Source organism: Ornithorhynchus anatinus, chromosome 21 (genome assembly GCF_004115215.2).
Source record: "Ornithorhynchus anatinus isolate Pmale09 chromosome 21, mOrnAna1.pri.v4, whole genome shotgun sequence".
In the NCBI taxonomy this organism is placed as follows: domain Eukaryota; kingdom Metazoa; phylum Chordata; class Mammalia; order Monotremata; family Ornithorhynchidae; genus Ornithorhynchus; species Ornithorhynchus anatinus.
Genome location: NC_041748.1, coordinates 3,426,222 through 3,441,836, shown reverse-complemented (window position 1 = coordinate 3,441,836; position 15,615 = coordinate 3,426,222). Strand labels below are relative to the sequence as shown.

General features: G+C 50.1%; 1 protein-coding gene across 1 annotated transcript in view; it reads left to right on the top strand.

The window, feature by feature from the left end:
- The first annotated feature begins 358 nt into the window (after positions 1–358).
- Positions 359–15,615, top strand: part of SUSD5 (sushi domain containing 5) — a 32,633-nt gene continuing 17,376 nt past the window's right edge. The window contains exons 1-2 of the mRNA XM_029049444.2: positions 359–476; positions 10,499–10,676. Coding sequence (XP_028905277.1) covers positions 368–476; positions 10,499–10,676 — 287 coding nt within the window. The 5' untranslated portion in view covers positions 359–367. The remainder of the gene's footprint in view (positions 477–10,498; positions 10,677–15,615) is intronic.

The following is a 15,615-nucleotide window of genomic DNA, read 5'->3' as shown; positions in this document are numbered from 1 at the left end:
CTCCTTTTTCTCCTCCTCTTTGAACTCATCTTCCAATACCTCCTCCTCTCCCTCCTTCTCCTCCTCCTCTTTTAACTCCTCATCTCCGAATCCCTCCTCCTCCTCCTCCTCCTCTTTCCCCTCCTCCTCCTTGAACTCCTCCCGCCCCCCATCTCCCTCCCAGCCGAGCCCGGAGCTGTGAGCTCTGGCTGGGCGGTGACGGTCTCTCCCCGGCTGCCTGGGGGCTCGGGGGGGATCAGCGGCCCCCCAGCCCCGGCCCCCTCCCCACCCTCTCCAGGCCCTCCCTCCTCCCTGGGCAGGCCCGGCGGCCCGGTGGGTGGCTGCCCCCCCCCCGTCCGGCCCCCCCGCCCCGCCTGCCCCCGGGGCCATGGGCGCGGTGGGAGTGGGCCCGGGGACCCAGGGGTCCTGCTCCCCGCGGGACCCTCTGCTGCCGCTGCTGCTGCCGCTGCTGCTCTCCCTCCTGGGCCAGGCGGCCGGTGAGTACCCCTTTCGCGCGGACCTCTCCTCATTCGTTCCTTCGACCCTATCTTCTGAGCGCCTACTGGGCCCTCTACTAAGCGCTCGGGACAGCACGATTCGGCAACGGAGAGAGACCATCCCTGCCCCCCCCCCGCCCCCCCCGACGGGCTCACAGTCTAGAAGGGGGCGGACGGACGGCAGACCAAGCAGAGAGGCGTCAAATACATCGGTCGAAATCAATCGAATTCGCCACGGATGCGCATCATTAAGCGGGCCCCGGGATGCAAGGATGGGTACCGGGTCCTTCTCGGTCGACTGGGGGCGTGAGCCCCTTAGAGTACGGGGACCGTGTCCGATCTCATCACCTTCCGTCTACTCCAGCGCTTAGAACAGGGCTTGGCACACGGGAAGCGCTCAACGAATACCGTCGTTATCACGTGCCCCCGATGGGACCGGTTTGCTTGGACACGTACCGAGCCGGTCCCGGGATGCTGAAACGTGTACCGGATCGGGCCTGGGATGCAAGGGTGTGTACGTGGCTTAGCGGAAAGAGCAGGGGCTCGGGAGTCGGCGGTCGTGGGTTCCAATCCCCGCTCCGCCGCCCGTCAGCCGGGTGACTGTGGGCAAGTCACCTAACTTCTCCGTGCCTCGGTCAGCTCATCTGTAAAATGGGGATTAAGTCTGGGAGCCCCACGTGGGACAACCTGATTACCTTGTATCCCCGCCCCCCCCCCCCCCCCGCCAGCGCCTAGACCAGGGTTTGGCACATAGTAAACGCTTAACGAATACCGACGTTATCATGGTTATTTTTACTTGGTTGAAAGTGGGGATGCGGGGGCACGTATCGAGTCGGTCCTGGGATGCAGGGAGGTGTACCGGGTCGAACCTGGGGACGCAGAGAGGTGTGCTGAGCCCGCCCTGGGATGGCTGTGTGATCTTGGGCGACTTCTCTGTGCCTCATCTGTAGGGTGGGGATTGGGCCTGTGAACCCCAAGTGGGACAAGCTCATTTCCTTGTATCTTCCCCAGCGCTCAGAACGGTGCTTGGCCCGTAGTGAGCGCTTAGCAAATACCATTATTCTTCTAGACTGTGAGCCCTTTGTGGGCTGGTCCCTATTTGTTGCCGAACTGTACTTTCCAAGCACTTGGGACAGTGTTCTGCACCAGTAAGTGCTCGATAAATATGATTTTCACGAATGAGTGAGTAATGAATGAATGCCCAGATGTGTGACGGGTCAGCCCTGGGAGGGAAGGAAGTGTACCGGGTCGGACTCTAGACTGGGAACTCGTTTCTAGACTGTGGGCTCGTCTCCGGGCTGTAAAGTCCTTGTGGGCAGGAATGTGTCTGTTTGTTGTTATAGTGTCCTGTCCCAAGCGCCTAGTACAGTGCTTGGCACACAGCAAGCGCTCGACAAATACAATTGAGTGAATGAATGAGCTTGCCAGGACGTGTCCGCGGCCAGTCGAGGATGCGCGGGCGGCGTGGCTTAGTGGAAAGGGCACTTAGCTCTTGGGAGTCGGGGGACCTGGGTTCTAATCCCGGCTCCGCCAACTGTGTGACCTCGAGCAAGCTGCTTAACTTCTCTGTGCCTCAGGTACCTCTTCTGTAAAATGGGAATTGAGACTATGAGCCCCACGTGGGACAACCTGATTACCTTGTATCTGCTCTAGTGCTTAGAACTGTGCTTGGCCCATAATAAGCGCTTAACACATGCTATAATAAATATGATGATAATCTGAGTCGCACGGGCAGATAATTGGGTGGGAGGGTCGAATGTGAGTTGCCCGGACTTGGCCCCGGTCAGACCTGGGTTGCCCAGGGTGGATACCGGATCACTCCTGGCTCGCGCCAGCCCCGAACTGGGAAAGGGAGGGGCAGAGGGCGGGGATGCCATCGTTCAGGGGATGTCCGTTCGACCTGCTACTTTCCCCACCTGAGGACCTGAGTCAATCGGTCGATTGATCAATGGTATTTATTGGGCGCTTACTGTGTGCAGAGCTCGGAGGAGAACGGTCCGACAGAATTAGCAGACCCATTCCCGACCCATAACGAACCTGCGGTCTAGAGTCCAATTAGAGACAAGAACTGTCGCTGCTCTCTTTTCCCATCCCACACCCCAGGGGCCAACTGATCAATCAGTTCTTCATTGGTACTTATCGAGCTCCCCCAACGAAAGGTTCAATCAAGGGTATTTGTTAAGCACTTACTGTGTGCAGATCACTGTACTAAGTGCTAGGCGGACACGTTCCCCGTCCCCATCTTTCTGGACGCTCAGCACTTCGGACCAGCACCGCCACACACGATCCAGATCACGAGGACAGGTGTCAAGGGTTGGGCATCGGGGCTGGATTTGCCCGATCCCCTCTGCGCCCTCTCTTCCCCTGTCCCACCCCTGCCCCTCCCTGCCCAAACTGAGCAGACGGGCTTTCGGGAGGCGCGTCTCTGCCTTGATTACTGCATCAGCCTCCTTGCTGACCTCCCAGCCTCCCGTCTCTCTCCGATCCAGCCCATACTTCGCTCTGCTACTCAGGTCATTTTTCTACAGAAAAGTTCCGTCCATGCTTCCCCACTCCTCAAGAACCTCCAGTGTTTGCCCATCCGTCTCCACATCGAACAGAAACTCCTTACCATCGGCTTTGAAGTGCTCAATCCCCTTGCCCCCTCCTACCTCACCTCGCTGCTCTCCTACTACAACCCAGCCCTCACCCTTCTCTCCTCTAATGCCAACCTACTCGCTGTACTTCGATCTTTTCTATTTCACCACCAACCTCTCACCCACGTCCTGCCTCTGGACTAAAACGCCCTCTCTCTTCCGAAAGATGACCACTCTCCCCCATTTCAAAGATTTATTGAAGGCGCATCTCCTCCCTAAGTCCTCATTTCCTCTTCTCCACTCCTTCTGCATCTCCCTTGCCCTTGAATTTCCTTACTTTAGTCACCCATCCCTCAGCCCCGCAGTACTTACGTACATATGTGTGATGTATTTATCTATATTAATATCCGTCTCCCCCTTTAGACGCTAAGCTCGTTATGGGCAGGGGATGTGCCTACCGATTCTGTTTATATTGTACCTCTCCCAAACCCTTACCACAGTGCTGTACGCAAAGTAAGCGCTCGGTAAACACGACCGATTGATTGATTGATTGATAGCTTCCCTTCCCGGTCTTGTCGCTGGATGTTAAATCCAACCAACCTCAAGCAGGGCCCTGCCCCTTCGTGCCCCTTGTGACTCCTCTCCCCCGACCCAACTCCCCGGGGCCACCGGCTCCCCCCATCCTGTCTGCTCCCACCCACCCAGATCTCTCCCCCTCCACTCTGCCAGGGATCGCTCGGAACAATGCCTGTCTACTTTGCCGAACCCGCACTCAGCTCTTTCCTCTGGCTCCTTTTCTGGCTGCCAGCCCTAATAATCGATCCATCAATGCTATTTATTGAGCGCTTACTGCATGCAGAGCACTGGACGAAACACTTGGGAAGGTACAGTCCAACAGAGCCGGTAGACCCGTTCCCTGCCCACAGTGAGCTTGCGGTGTATCAGTCAACCATTCAGTCACTGGTATTTATTGAGTGCTTACTTTGCGCAGAGCACCGTACAAAGAGCTTGGGAGAGTATAACACAACCGAAGTGTCAGACACGTCCCCTGCCCACAACGAGCTGATGTCTAGAGGGGGATACAATCCAGCACGATCCCCCCATCCCCACCCCCAATTCGGGAGGTTGCATTGGAATCGATCGCTGTTGGAATCAGTCAGTTGGGAAGACCGGAAAGATCGTCTTTATCCTTGAATAACACCTACAAACATTCAGATAATGATGTGGAGCCTCCTGATGTCGAAGGAAATCGGAAAGGCCTTGGATGGGGGTTAGGTACCGGTATTGTCACTGAGTGACAGTGAAATCTACCCTGGGTGAGGATGTATCGGAAAGACACAGTACAATATACTCTCACCACGGTGCTCAAAGATTCTCTTTTGCGTCCCCATTCATTATACGTATAAACACCCCACTGCCTCAGTTACCTTGAGGCTTATTCGGACAGGCTTCTGTGGACACTGAGAAGCAGAGGAAAACCCCAGCGGCTTTTCTGACCAAGGAGACGGTACCAGAGATCTGTGGCTAATTCTACTCATATGTCCGGGGCTGGCCAGAAGAAAGGAATGCTAATTGTATTTATTTTTACAAAATTCAGCCTACATAGCCTACAAGGAGGAGGAAAGGGGGTTAAATAAACATAGATCGAGTGTGGAACGTAAGCACATGTACGTGTACCGAACAAAGACGATCTTTGATCAGGTGATATTTATCTATACCAAGATAGACAACTAAGGATAGCTATGGATAGGGATATAAGAATGTTACTTCTTCAGTCTTTCAAATAAATAACAACATTTATTAGTCTAGGATATTTTTTAAATCAGGTGTCTTTCTCTTGGGGAGGTGGGAAAGGGACTTTACATTTCACAAATAGTTGTGCATTAGAGATGTCTACTTCTTCCTGTTCCTCTTATATGTAAATTATGCCACTCTTTATAATGATAATAATAATAATAATGTTGGTATATGGTAAGCGCTTACTATGTGCAGAGCACTGTTCTAAGCGCTGGGATAGATACAGGGTAATCGGGTTGTCCCACGTGAGGCTCACAGTTAATCTCCATTTTCCAGATGAGGTAACTGAGGCACAGAGAAGTTAAGTGACTTGCCCACGGTCTCACAGTTGCCAAGTGGCAGAGCGGGGATTCGAACCCACGACCCCTGACTCCCAAGCCCGGGCTCTTTCCACTGAGCCTCGCTGCTTTATCTTCCAGGCTTGATTTTAAGACCCTTATGGGCAGGGTTCATCCGTATTATCGCTACCGTATTGTCGTCCCACAGCTCTTATGTACCTCTCCATAATTTATTTATTTATATTCATGTCTATCTCCCTCTCTATACCGTAAGTTCACTGTGGTCAGGGAAAATGCCTACCGGCTCTGTTATACCGTGCTTTCCCAAGCGTTTAGTACAGTGCTCTGCATACATTAAGTGCTTAATAAATGCAGCTGACTGATCGATTGATTCCCAAAGCCTTGGTTCAGAGCTCTGCACGCAGTAAGTGTTCAATAAATACTACTGACTGATGGGTGCTAAGAAAGCGTCACCCCTGCTCAAAGATGCTGCTAGCAAAGAGAAGCAGCGTAGCTTAGTGGAAAGAGCACAGGCTTGGGAGTCAGATGTCATGGGTTCTAATCCCGGCTCTGCCACTTCTCAGGTGTGTAACTTTGGGCAAGTCACTTCACTTCTCTGTGCCTCAGTTACCGCATCTGTAAAATGGGGATTAAGACTGTGAGCACCAGGTGGGACAACCTGATTACTTTGTTTCTACCCCAGTGCTTAGAACAGTGCCTGGCATATAGTCCGCGCTTAACAAATTTCATCGTTATTATTATTATTACGGAGCTTCCTGGCCTCGGTAGAATTCCATCCACAGTCACCAGACTATTGTAAGTTTTTTTTTCTTTTAACGGTATCTGTTAAGCATTTACTATGTGCCAGGGACTGTTCTAAGACTTGGAGCGGATACAAGCTAATCAGGTTGGATACAGTCCCTGTCCTCCATGGAACGCACAATCTTAATCCCCATTTGACAGGTGAGGTAACCGAGGCCCAGAGAAGCGAAGCGAAGGTCACACAGCGGACCAGTGGCAGAGCTGGGATTTGAACCCAGATCCTTCTGATTCCCAGGCCCATGATCTATCCACTAGGGAATGCTGTTTTGAACACCTCCACCTCTACCAACTTCTCTCCCTGAATCCATCTGGTTGTATAATTACACTTCAATCTCGTTCTACTTTCTCTTTCTATCGATCTATATCTACCTATTTAACCACCTCTCCATCCCTTTCTCGATCTCTCTCCCTACGTACCTACCCATCCGTCCATCCATCTGTACATCCATCCATCTATTAATCTACCTACCACGTATCATCATCAGTTATCAGTGGTATTTATTGGGTGCTTATTCTGGGCAAAGCACCGAACTAAGCGCTTGTGAGAGTACGCTTCAATATCACCGATAGCGCGTTCCCTGGCCACAGAGTCTAGAGGGGGAGACAGACATTAATATTAATAAATAGTTTATAATACATCATCTATCTGTCTATCTCCAACTGCTGGGTCAAAGGAAAATCCCAGATGAGGGCACGGATATAGCAGCATTTCTCCCTGGCAATCCATCCTGGAGAAGGCATTTCCGAGATATTATTCCCAGCAGGATAATTCCCTGAAAATCAAAATGAGGCAATAACGTTGGTTTGTTTTTTTTTCCATTTGGGAACTTGTCAAATGGTTTTAATCCGCATCACAATGAGTGTGACAAAGGTTGCCTGGGCTTCACACTCCTGTTCTCTGATGCCTTTCTTCCTGATTGCCAAAGTAGCTGTCTAGTTCAGTTAGGATTTGCACAAGTTTAAGAGCCTCTGACAAATAGGATGTCAGAATAGATTATCGTTGAGGCAGTTCATTCTTAAAAAGCATGTGTGTACGTCAAGGATTTAGTTGGAAAAGGTCTCAAGATCTGATATGTTTTTCAATTTTGAATCTGGTAGTTTTTCCCAGGAAGAAAAGAGACCGTTGGGAAGTGCACTCTTGGTCATGGGGAGAGATGGGTCAACCGATCAACTGTATTTATGAGCACTTATTGGGTGCAGAGCACTGTGCTGAGAGCTTGGGAGACTAAAATATAACAGAATTGGTAGATACGTTCCCTGCACTCCACAAAGGAGGAGACAGACATTAATATAAATGAATTATGGCTATGTGTAGAAGTGCCGTGGGACTAAAGGGCGAGGTGAATAAAGGGTACGAATCTAAGTGCAAGGAGGACGCAGAAGGGAGTGGGAGAAGTGGAAATGAGGGCTTAGTCAGGGAAGGCCTCTTGGAGGAGAAGTGCTTTCAATAAGGCTTCATAAAACATGTGTGTCATACAGAATCCGGGACCTATCTTTTTCCTCCACGAAAACCTGGTTTCCTGATTGCTGCTCACCGGGCTCGTCTATCTTCAGGTGCTCTCTCTCGCTTTTCTATGGCTATGCCACCTCACCTGGGATTTGGCTGCTCGAATATTTTCTTCTGTTCACCCTGTTTACAGCTTTCCTAATTCAGCTGACCGCCCAGCAGCCGTTTGGCTGTCCGACTTATGTCCACTTTCCTCCTGTGCCTCGCCCAACGAGGTGCGATGTGATGAGCGTCGCTCTGGGGAGGGTGGACCGGTGGTCAATCACGCTACAGTCCCATCCACCCGTTAGACCACCTTCCTATCCGTCAGAAATCTCTCCGTCATTCACATTACCCCCATGTCCCACATTTCGGTTCCTTTCTTCTCTCTGTCCGTCAGTAACCTGTAAGCATTTGAAGGCTGAGGGTTTATTCCTTGCGAGGCTTCCTCGGCAGAGATCTGAACTAATGAATCGCTCGATTAATGAGTGGTGATTAGGGAGTCCTTACGCACTAAGCATTGGGGCATATCTGCAGTTGGCAGACACTGTTGAATTGTACTCTCCCAAGCACTTAGTGCAGTGCTCTGCACATAGCAAGCGCTCAATAAATAACATCGATGATGATGGTGATGATGACGGGATCCCTGCCCTCAAGGAGCTTACGGTCTAGGGGGAGAGACAGATGTTAAAGTAAATGTCCGTCTCTCTAGATCGTAAGCTTTTTGCGGGCAGGGACTCTCTTTTACTTTCTCAAGCGTTTGGTATGGTGCTCTGCACAGGCTAAGTGCTCAGTAAATACCATTGATGATGACTGATAAATTTACAGTTGAGCCAGCTGAGTTAGAGCAGATGTGGAAGGGGGAAGCACTGAGAGAAACCCAAAGGAAAGGGAAAAGCTTATGAAGGAAAGAAAATTACATTAAGGAAATGGAAAACTGGAACCGAGAATAATTCTAGCACCCGGGGCCGTGACCCTGTTCGACCGTAAGGGGAAGGAGCGGGAAGAAAGCAGCCATTAACCGCCCTCTCAACATCACACTCCTGAGAGCTCACCGTGGCTCTGTGACTGTCAAATGGGTTTGCCCGAGCAATACGAGGAGAGAAAACCAGGCTGACGGTAAAGGAAGGCGGGCAGAGGCATGGTCAGCGGTGCAAGGCTATCCCAGATTGCGTCCGTTGCTTGAGCGAAAACACGGACCCTTCTGAACCGAATGAAAAAGGAGCCGTGGACTAAATGCACTCCTCGTGCCCGAAAATTCAACAGCTAGAGTTTCTCGGCTCCACATTTAGAATGCACGTCTATTCCCAACCTACCGGCCTGCCCTCCCTCTTCCTGCCCACTTCCTTCTTTCCAGATCGGCGGCTGAATTCAGGCTCCAGGTGGCCTCGAATCCCAATTAACTCTACAAGGCATATGTGTCTGTGAAAGGTCTGCCCCTTTAGGCTAGAATTCACCACTCGTTAGTTTAAGGGGGTTTTCTTCTGGGACGTATCGTAGTCTGCCTCGCTCCCCGTTGTTGCCTGCAGTGCTTGATTCTGCAAGGACTTGGAAATTCTGGCTCAGAAAGAATTTATCGTTAACATCATTTATAATGGAAATGACAATATCTGTCATCTCTGGGGAGTACTCTACTGGGTGCCCATTTATGCAGCACACTGTGCTAAGAGCTGGAGAATATGTGAAAATAGCAAAAGTTTACCCCGCCTTTCAGGGGCTTAAATCGATGATGGGGATATGGTTCCAAATGTGATTAAAAAGGAAAGTCCTGACCCTGTTGGGTAGTCTTAATTGAACACCATCTAGTCCTTCTTGAGGATCGGACATTTTAGGTGATTTAGTGTTTTCATTTCAGTGTATTCCTGTTTGACTCAGATTTGCCAAGGGTCCAGAAGAAGGAAAAAGGAGAGAAATACTGCTGACCTTGTACCAGTTCTCTGATGCATTTATGCCCCATGTCTTACCGCATTACTGGAGTTCAGTAAATCCAGAATTAAAACTACCAAAAACTAAATTTTGAAGTCACATGCAGGTATATTAATGGAAAAATATAGACAGTCTGAAGAAAATATGTAGAGACCTTATTTGAGCGGGCTATATAAGTGGAACTGTCCTAAGAAGAGCTAGAGATTTTATAATCGTGTTTACATTCGAGAAACTTACGGTTCAGCGATTTCTCGAGTGAGGGTATTTAGAAAAAAATCTTAGCAATGGATAAGTACCTGCTTCACCATATTTTTTAAATCACCAGCTAAGAAAACAGGTGACTTTAATTCCAGACACCCAAGGAGCTGGCCTAGTGACAACAGCACAGCTTGGGAGTCAGAGGATCTGGGTTCCAATCCCAGCTCCACCACATGTCTGTTGTGTGACCATGGGCGAGTCACTTCACTTCTCTGCGACTCAGGTCCCTCATCCATAAATAGCCTAGCGGCAAGAGCGTGGGCTTGGGAATCAGGGGTCACAGGTTCTAATCCCTGCTCTGCCACTTGTCTGCTAGGTGGCCCTGGTCAAGACATTTATCTTCTCTGTGCCTCAGTTGCCTCATCCGTAAAATGGGGATTGAGACTGTGAGCCCCACATGGGACGACGTGATTACTTTGTACCCACCCCAGCACTTAGAACAGTGCTTGGCACATAAGTGCTTAACAGATACGATAATGATGATCATTATTATTATTATTATAAAATGGGGATGAAGACTGTCAGCCCCATGTGGGGCAGGGACTTGGTCCAGCCTGCTTACCTTGTGTCTACCCCAGTGCTGAGAATGGGGCCTGGCACATAGTAAGTGCTTAACAAATACCACAGTTATAGTTATTATACCAAGACCCTGGTTGCCCCTGGATTTGCCCCTGGGGAAAATTGGAAGGGATGATAGGGGCGGAGTTGGCTAAGGAATGCCAGGAGCTTTAGGATCCCATGAGATGAGAATTCGGTCATTAGGGAATTCTCCGGGAGGGCCTGGTTCTTGGTTCCTGACCCTCGGGGGGAGTGGGCCTGGCCGGTCGTGACACCCGAGGGACCTCCCTCCTCCTCACCAGCGCGCGTCCGACCCCACAGGAAAGCTCTTCACGCTGGAGCCCGGGAACGGCTCGCAGGGACTGGACCTTCCCGCTGCCCGGGCCTCGTGCGGCAGCGTCGGGGCTCGCCTGGCCACCGCGGAGGAACTGAGGAGAGCCGTGCTCCACTGCGCCTTCACCTCGTGTTCCGGAGGCTGGCTGGCGGACGGCACCATCGGGTAAGGGGTAGGACAGACCGTGTCCGATCTGCACGGATATATGTTGAATCTACCCCAGAGCTTGGCATGGTGCTTGGCATATAGTGAGCGCGTATTACTACCGTTACTAATGATAACAATAGTGTTATCAGTTAAATGCTTGCTATGGGTCAGGCAAACCAGGCGGTTCCAGGGCAAGTCACTGCCCAGCCCTTCCCCTGCCTCCCACCTCCATGATACCGACCAGATCTGAGCCCCACATTTAGATACGAGTCCCCACAACCATCAGTCAGTTAGCCATTCGACTGGGATGATGATAATAATTGTGGTATTTAAGTGTTTACTATGTATGTGCCAAGCACTGATAGCAAAATAATAATAATAATGATATTTATTAAGCACTCACTATGTGCCGGGAACTGCTCTAAGTGCTGGGGTAGATTCAAGATAATCGGGTTGAACACAGCCCCTGACCCACGCTCACAGTCTTAATCCCCATTTTACAGATGAGGGAACTGAGGCACAAGGGCATGAAGTGGCTTGCCCAAGGTCACACGGCGAGCAAGTGGCCGAGCCGGCATTAGAACCCAGCTCCTTCTGACTTCCAGGCCTGTATTTTATCCACAAGGCCGCGCTGCTTTCTGTTCCAAGCAGTGGGGTAGATATAAGGTAATCAGGTCAGACACAGTCCCTGTCCCACTTAGAGCTCACAAACTTAATCCCCATTTTACAGATGAGGTAACTGAGGCCCAGAGAAATTAAGTGACTTGCCCCAGGTCACACAGCAGATGAGTGGCAGAGCCAGGACTGGAACCCACGTCCTCTGACTCCCGAGCCCGTGCTCTTTCCACTAAGCCACGCTGCTTCTCTACTCAGTCAGCAGCAGGTGTGGAATGTAAATCTGGGAACCGTGCCCGGAATAACGGATCATGGCAACATCAAAGATCAGGCATGGTATCGATCGTATTTATTGAGCGCTTATTGTGTGCGTGGCCCTGTACTGAGTGCTCTGGAGAGTGCACAATAACTGAGTTAGTAGGTATGTTCCCCGCGCACAAGGACCTCAATCCATCAGTGATATTTATTGAACACTTCTGCATGCAGAACATTGTACAAAACACTTGGAAAACTTCAGTACAACTGACATGATCCCTGCCCACAAGGAATTAGAGTCTACAGGGAGAGACAGACATTAAAATAAATTATGGATGAGGAAATAGTGGAGTAAAAGGATATTTACATAAATCCTAGGGGAAGCACCTTGGCCAGGTGGAAAAAGCAGAGGCCCGAGAGTCAGAGGACCCGAGTTCTAATCCTGGCTCCACCTCTTGTCTGATGCGTGACCTTGGGCAAGTCACTTCACTTCCCTTGCCTCAGTTCCCTCATCTGTAAAATGGGGATTAACTGTGACCCTCACGTGGGACAACCTGATGACCCTGTATCTCCCCCAGTGCTCTGCACATAGTAAGCGCTTAACAAATACCAACATTATTATTATTATTGTTATTATGTGAGACAGTGACTGTGTCTAACCGGATTTGCTTGTATCCACCCCAGCACTTAGTACAGTGTCTGGCACATAGTAAGTGCTTAACAAATACCACTATCATTATTATTGTTGTGAGTATTATTTGGGTTGCAGGATTTTTCCCAGGATGCAGTAGTTTCTACTTGCTCAGAATGCAATTAATCTGAGCTGGGAATACCTCTTTTCCTCTCTTTCCTTTGGCCCAAGATGGTCACAATTACAAGGGGCTAGGCAATCCGTCGGTCAATGGTATTTATTAATAATAATAATAATAATGTTGGTATTTGTTAAGCACTTACTATGTGCCGAGCACTGTTCTAAGCGCTGGGGGAGATACAGGGGAATCAGGTTGTCCCACGTGAGGCTCACAGTTAACCCCCATTTTACAGATGCGGTAACTGAGGCATAGAGAAGTGAAGTGACTTGCCCACAGTCACACAGCTGACAAGTGGCAGAGCCGGGAGTCGAACTCATGACCCCCGACTCCCAAGCCCGGGCTCTTTCCACTGAGCCACCCTGCTGCTTTACTGAGTACTTTGTGAAGAGCACTGTGCTAAGCGTGGGGGAGAATACAACCTAATGGAGTTGATAGGCGTATTAACAGGTGGAGGAAGCTTTGACCTTGCTGAACTCTACCTAGCTGGAGCTGGTTTGAAGTTAAGATGTGTTTAAATGAGTAAAGCCCCATTGAAGACACATTCCTACTCGGCTCTTAACCCGTCATGAAATGATATCTTAATAATTCAGTTGTACTTATTGAGCCCTTATTGTGTGCAGAGCACTGAACTAAGCACCTTGGGAGAGTACAGTACAACAGTTAAAGGACACATTCCCTGCCCACAACAAGTTTACCATCTAGAGGGAGCTTACAGTCCAGAGTTTACGGTGCTCAATGCCTGCATCGATACAATTCAGTCAGATCAGATGAAATAAATAAGAATCTGGTCTCTTCACCTATTTTAAAATCACCAAAGAGATGGAGACACACACCTACCGACGGCCTGTAAATTCTGTTCACGATATGCTGAATGTCACACGCCCTTGAAATGAAACTTAATCTCTCACCTCTGTCCTTGACACCTTGACACACAGGACGTAAATTTCCCAAATAGCAGTTTTAAAAAAATACTGATGCTAGACTTTTGCAAACCAATAGCAAGGTCCTGGTCCTAGCAGCAAGAGCCACCGTTTGTTACCACGGACAGGAGACAGTGAAACACTAGATTTCATTCATTCATTTAACACGGTGGACGTTGCCATGAGTTAAAACCGCACCAAGATATGCTTGGGGATAAAATGAAGGCGATAGACACACTTTCCCATTCTCCTCAGATAAATCCACTCAAAAGTCATTTGTTCTGTTATGGGCAAGGTGCGATTTGAGTTCAGAATAGTCTCCATTTTCAAAAGACGAGGAGAGTAACTTTCACATCTGCAGACTTCCCCAGCTGAAGTGATGGCTCCAGCCCTAGGCCCCAATGGGGTCTGAAATCCTCCCTCTATCTTCAGCTCCCCAGAGACATTTTGATTGGGATCTCGTCTGCCCCTTGTCTCCCTTGGCACCCCCACCATTTCTCCGCCTCCTAGCCCGTAGGCGGAGGTTAGCGATTTCCTCAGAGTATCGGGGCAGCACAAGGCGGGGGGATAACTTTTGTCTAGACGCAGCCAGGACAACCTATGCCTCCGTTTCAGTGGAAACAACCGTAGCTGTGATCCCCTCTGCCTGAGAGAGACTTTTCATCTGTTATACAGACAGGATTTAAGGGAAAATATCCCCACTGAGCCCCTCCACCCTCACCCATTGTGCCCCTCTCTTCTCCCGTGCTTTTTTACGGTGTTTGTTACTTGCGCTGTACTAAGCACTGGGGTAAATACAAGCTAATCAGGTTGGACACGGTCCACTAGGCCACATCTGTTGTTGATGGATCTTGAGCTATCAGACACGACTCAAAAAAGAGCTCCTGTAATCCCTGTTAAATATCCCTTCATATAAGAATAATAATCATAATGTTGGTATTTGTTAAGCGCTTACTATGTGCAGAGCACTGTTCTAAGCGCTGGGGTAGGCCCAGGGGAATCAGGTTGTCCCACGTGGGGCTCACAGTCTTAATCCCCATTTTACAGATGAGGTAACAGAGGCACAGAGAAGTTAAGTGACTCACCCAAAGTCACACAGCTGACGAGTGGCAGAGCCGGGATTCGAACCCATCACCTCTGACTCCAAAGCCCGGGCTCTTTCCACTGAGCCACGCTGCTTCTCGATCACGTCGGACACAGTCCACTAGGCCACATTCGTTGTTGATGGATCTTGAGCTATCAGACACGACTCAAAAAAGAGCTCCTGTAACCCCTGTTAAATATCCCTCCGTATAATAACGATGTTGGTATTTGTTAAGTTCTTCCTATGTGCACGGCACTGTTTTAAGCGCCGGGTACATACGGGGTAATCAGGCTGTCCCACGTGAGGCTCACAGTCTTAATCCCCATTTTACAGATGAGGTAGCTGAGCCACACAGAAGTTAAGTGACTCGCCCACAGTCACACAGCTGCCAAGTGGCAGAGCTGGGATTCGAACCCGTGACCTCTGACTCCCGAGCCCGGGCTCTTTCCGCTGAGCCACGCTGCCAAAAGGGCCCAAGTCCAGGGCAATTGGTCAAGGGCCTTCTGGACACTTCCATTTCTCTCCCTTCCATCTTCCTGGAGTGGATTCCCCCACCCCCTCTGCTGGATTTGGAGAGCCAGAATGGATTCTGGGCGGGCTGCCAGACGGTAGCTTGAAGAGAGCTGGGCTGTCCCTGAGATGGGGGTGGATCAGTCGATCAGTCGTACTTACTGAACGCTTACTGTGGGCAGAGCACTACACTAAGCACTTGAGAGAGTACCAATATAACAGACACGTTCCCTGCCTACGAGGAGCTCACAGTCTAGAGGGGGAGACGGACATTAATATAAATACATAAATTACAGATATGGACATGAGTGCTACGGGGCTGGGGGTGGGGATGAGTGAAGGGAGGAAAGAAGGGCAACGCAGAAGGGAGTGGGAGAAAAGGAAAAGACGGCTTAGTTGAGGAAGGCTTCTTGGAGGCGGTGTGCCTTCAATAAGTCTTCGAAGCAGGGGAGAGCGGTCGTCTGTCGGATATGAAGAGGGAGGGCACTCCGGCCCCGGGGCAGGGGGTGGGAGAGAGGTCGGGGTGAGGTAGAGTGAGATACAGTGAGTATGTTGGCATTAGAAGCAGCGTGGCTCAGTGGAAAGAGCACGGGCTTTGGAGTCAGAGGTCATGGGTTCGAATCCCGGCTCTGCCACTTGTCAGCTGTGTGACTGCGGGCGAGTCGCTTCACTTCTCTGGGCCTCAGCTACCTCATCTGTAAAATGGGGATTAAGACTGTGAGCCCCACGTGGGACGACCTGATTCCCCTGTGTCTACCCCA